General features: G+C 51.0%; 1 protein-coding gene across 9 annotated transcripts in view; it reads right to left on the bottom strand.

Annotated features, from left to right (window-relative positions):
• The window catches only part of LOC113217441 (polyhomeotic-proximal chromatin protein), a 19591-nt gene extending 15393 nt beyond the window's left edge, over positions 1-4198 (bottom strand). Inside the window, exons 1-5 of one of the 9 annotated variants that reach the window (XM_026437336.2) lie at positions 3915-4198; positions 2888-3122; positions 2394-2570; positions 2034-2225; positions 1744-1921 (exon numbers count right to left, since the gene is read on the bottom strand). In XM_026437336.2, coding sequence (XP_026293121.1) covers positions 1744-1921; positions 2034-2225; positions 2394-2570; positions 2888-3058 — 718 coding nt within the window. In that variant the 5' untranslated portion in view covers positions 3059-3122; positions 3915-4198. Of the gene's footprint in view, positions 1-1743; positions 1922-2033; positions 2226-2393; positions 2571-2887; positions 3123-3393; positions 3533-3558; positions 3846-3914 lie in introns of those variants that run through there. The other 8 variants (XM_026437339.2, XM_026437340.2, XM_026437338.2 and 5 more) reach the window with 8 other exon arrangements.
• Positions 4199-4417: the final 219 nt, after the last annotated feature.

Raw genomic sequence — 4417 nt, 5'->3', positions numbered from 1 at the left:
CCTCCTTCCCCTCACCCCCACTCCCCCTCTCCCACTCCGCCCGGCCTGCCCGGAGCACCACGGTGTGGAGGGTTGGAAGTAGGCTCTTGGTTATTTCCTGAATTATTCTCGTTTGCCTGCCTCTCTCCTCGTCTCTCTCGCACATATGGGGATCTCCCCTCTCTCGACAATCCCCCCTCTCTTTCTCTCTTCCTCCCTCACCCACCCTTTCCCCCTCCCCTCCCCGTCTCTCTCCCTCTCTCTCCCGCTTACTCACTTTCCGTCCCTCCTCTTTCGATGTGCGTGTCTTTATCCCCATCTCTCTCCGTCTAACCTAATATCCCCCCTCGTCCTGGGACTCTTGTCTCTCGCACTCGCTCATTATCTCTCTCTTTTTGTCCTGCCTCCCTCGTCGGATCTTCACCCCCCCCCCTCTCTCTCTCTCTCTCTCTCTCTCTCTCTCTCTCTCTCTCTCTCTCTCTCTCTGACATACACGCACAAACTCACGCATCCCCCCCTTTCCTCACCCCTCTCCCTCCCCCCACACGGCCATCTCTCTCGCCCGCTCTCTCGCTCCCTGCGTCTGTCTCTCTCTTGCCCAGCCATAGCCCTGGCCGGCATGTTTTCTCTCTTTTCCCTTCGGTATGCAATCCCCAACTCAAGCAGGCGGGCTGCACAGCAGGCGGTCTGGCTCAGCCCTGGGGGAGAACTGGAGAGAGAAGGAGGGAGGGAGTGAGAGAGAGAGAGAGAGAGAGAGAGAGAGAGAGAGAGAGAGAGCAATGAGGAGGGGAGAGGGGTAGGGGGAATGCTGGTGATCATGGCATGGCATCCGCCTCAACCTGGGACAATGCTGTGCTGCCCGGCTCGGCTCACTGATCCGTTTGGCTCGGCTGGACTCGACTCAGCTCTCGCTGGAAGGGCATGTGTGGCGCTTATAAGCATTGCCCCTATCCCCTCCCAACGGCATACCACCCCTTCCCTCTATAGCACTGTCCTGTCTCTCTGTCTCCCTCTTTTCCCTCTACTGTTTGTCCCCCCTCCTCCCCCCCCTCCCCGCTACGCGCGCGCGCGAACCTTTAAATAATTGAATACTAACAAAAAAATAAAAATAACCATGGATCGCATGGTCATTTTTTACAGAATTTCTTGTGGCCTTAGTCCTTTAAGTTGCGGGAATTTCAAACCAAAGAAACACACACTTAAAAAAATACATTAGTGCTAAGAAGGACAGTTGTAACACCCCCAAGAACATTTTGCTCTTGGATCCGCTCCAAGAACATATGCTTATATGCTTAGAGCATACCAGGTGGCTGATTCACGCCGCGCACTTCTGTAGTTATGCTGTACCGCATGCACGAGTGCGGGCGGGTTGCCTACTCGCTCGGCTCGTAAGGCGCCGTGGACAGGGGTGATAGGCAAGCCCGCCCGCACTCGTGTAGAAATACAAGTTATACAAATAAACATAAATCAAAACAAATTATCTAACAGCCAAGATGACAAATAAAAATAGGCCAGGGCAGTAAGCAAACCAAAAGGCATGGGCATGAGCAGAGACCTTCCATGACAACATTATACAATAAAATTAAAAAATAAGGAATAATCGTCCTAGAGAACAAAATAAATCATGTGAGCATGCTATTTGATGAGAAAATGAGAACATAACAAATGACTGATGGGACAGGAAATAAGTGGAGCTTTGAGCAATGAGAAATGATGCGCTGAGCTTCAGAGCAGGAGGGGTTGCATGGATACTCTGCTACTCACACGCCTGGCCGCTTGGCAACATTGGTTTGCCATTGGCTGTGATAACTTGGATGGGCTGAGTATTCATACCACCAGGATGAAGGGCGATGTTTCCAGGCATAATGAGCTGCCCTTGAGGGTTGTACAAGGCTTGAGTCATGTAAGGTCCATTTTGAAGTGGTTGTTGGATGACCTGTAACTAATGTAAAAAACACATTAAATATTTAGCCACAATACCCATTAAAATTATAGCATGCACTTCTTCAACACAAAATAAAACAAAAAGGGGGGACAAAATAAAAATAACTTACTGGCTGCATCTGAGAATGACCCATATTAGGATGAGGAGTATGTGGTGCCATAGGGTGGTGTAATGGAGACATTGATGTAAGGGTGGTTGCTCCTGACTGCGACTGGGGAACCATTGCATTCTGAGTCTGTCCAGCACCAGGATTCATTCCTTGGTTTGCCATACCAGGCTGTTGCATAGAGACAGTTACCTGCTAAGGGAGGTGCAGGGAATAAATTAATGAAAGAACAAAGGTGGTAGTGACTCTACTGGGAGTGCATTATCTCCACGGTTTGGGCAAAGTGACTGGGTCATTGACAGAGACATCCTACTAATTTTTCTCACTAAAAAAAAAAAAAAAGGCCTAAAAATTTTCACTAACCTGTGGCTGCACACCAGGTTGACCAGCCTGACCCATGCCTGATGGCATGGAAGAGGCAACAAGAGTAACAGCTTGCGGATTCTGTGTCATCATGCCCATCGCCACACCAGCTCCGCCAGCCCCAGCACCACTAACTGTGGTGCCATCATGGACTGCCATCACTTGCTGTTGTACCACCTACATGGGCAAGGCATTTGTCAGAATACCGCAGCAATGACAAGTACTATGATTCAGGTTTCACATCACCACATAGTACATAACTTGTCATTGTACATAGGGTAACAAATTTTGACAAGTGTATATTGATGGAGAGACCAAAATAGAGTACCTATGCTTTCTGCCTCTTTGTTCAAATTGGATATCAATTTTAAATGTGATAACTAAGGGGGACTCAATTGATAATGGTTCGCATACGAACACTACTAGTGACTTTAATGCAGTCAAATGTGGTCAACAGCGTACTGATGACAAGGTTAAAGTTAAAATTTAATTACCTGAGGTGCTTGGGCTTGCTGCATTTGTTGCAGTTGCTGCTGTTGCTGCTGCTGCTGCTGTTGTTGTTGCTGCTGCTGCTGCTGCAAGGCTTGCTGTTGCTGCTGCATGGCGGCTTGTTGTTGTTGTAGGGCTTGTTGCTGCTGTTGCTGCTGTTGCTGATTAGGGTCCATTTGCTGGCACTACTACTGAGACGCACAGTACACAATCATGGACAAATCTATATCTTCATTCCACCTGAAAAGAGAAAAGCAGAAAATTAATGCCAAATCCTCAACAGGAGCAAGTACAGGGCCACAAATACAACTGTCATCAGTAGGCCCAAATTCAACGAATGATGCAAAAATTTACTAGGGCACAAACCCTTGGCAAAATAGATTCAGGAGATAAAAGTATATACAAATTAGAAGTATATTGAATGAACATGTAGGGCAGTCGGCAAGAAAAATATGAACAGATAAATAAGTACAATTCTTAATGATCAGCTGGGAACTAATAAGAAGTATACTTCAGTATTAAGTAGATCACAGAAAATAGGAACAATTTCACAAATTGAGCCTGATTATTTGAAGCAAGAGCAGAAGCAGTTAACTTTCGGTAGAATTCGTCTGTGCATGTGGAGTGTATTTTATATTTGATATCTGACTGGGTTCGAAGAACTGGAGGACCTAACCTCAACCCAGAGTTGTTGACACAACAGGAGCAGACCGCGAGGCTTGGATGGGAAAGGGTGTAAACAAAACGCATCGGAGAGTAACGGCCGGTCTCGGGTCGGATCGATAAAACTGGCGATTGGGCCCCAGACGGTCCTGTAGGCTGGGTCGGCTCCGTCCCAGCGCAAGGGGTATCTCCGCCTCGATCGGACACACAGCAAGCGCTTTCTCTGGAGGGGTGAAGGGGTGGGCCTTGGGCCCGCTTAAGCACTAATGTGAGTAGCGTTACACTTAGCGCCTCCGGGGTGGCGGCGCCCCTGCACCGCGGTGGCGGAGAAGTGCAACGCGTTGGCCCCGAACGCCCGCGACTACTTACTGTACTCGGCCAGGCGCTGTCCGGGGGGTTCGCTCGCGGAGGGTGAACGCTGACTTTCTAATCCAGGCGCCAGGGGCGGCGGCGGGCGCGGCTCTCGCGATCAGGTTAAGGTATCCATGGCGCACTTTTGATTCACTTCACTTTCCGCAGGGGGCCACCACGGCAATCCACACAGCACAACTCGGCGCGGACGTAAATACACGGGGCTCGGGAGCGCGGGTCGGAGCTCGCAACGGCTGGCAGGCAGGCGGGCAGGCCACTGTCGGGGGCAGCTCGGCCTCGGCGACGGGCGGCTGCCGAAGAAGTTGGAAAGAACAAAGAGGAGCCGGGCGGGGATTGGTCGGCGGCCGCGCCATATTGCGGGCCGCTGCGTGGCTTGGGTAAGCACACAACGGCGGCGGGAGGACGCGGCCGCGCTGCGCATGCGCGCGCGCCGACGCGCCACGGCCCGGCCGGAGGGGAGGGGGGCAGGACGGAAGGAGCTCGCGCAGCTCCGCGGGGCG

The sequence above is a fragment of the Frankliniella occidentalis genome, unplaced genomic scaffold, assembly GCF_000697945.3.
Source record: "Frankliniella occidentalis isolate FOCC.00 unplaced genomic scaffold, Focc_3.1 Scaffold71, whole genome shotgun sequence".
Lineage (NCBI taxonomy): Eukaryota > Metazoa > Arthropoda > Insecta > Thysanoptera > Thripidae > Frankliniella > Frankliniella occidentalis.
This window is presented reverse-complemented; position numbering and strand designations above follow the sequence as displayed.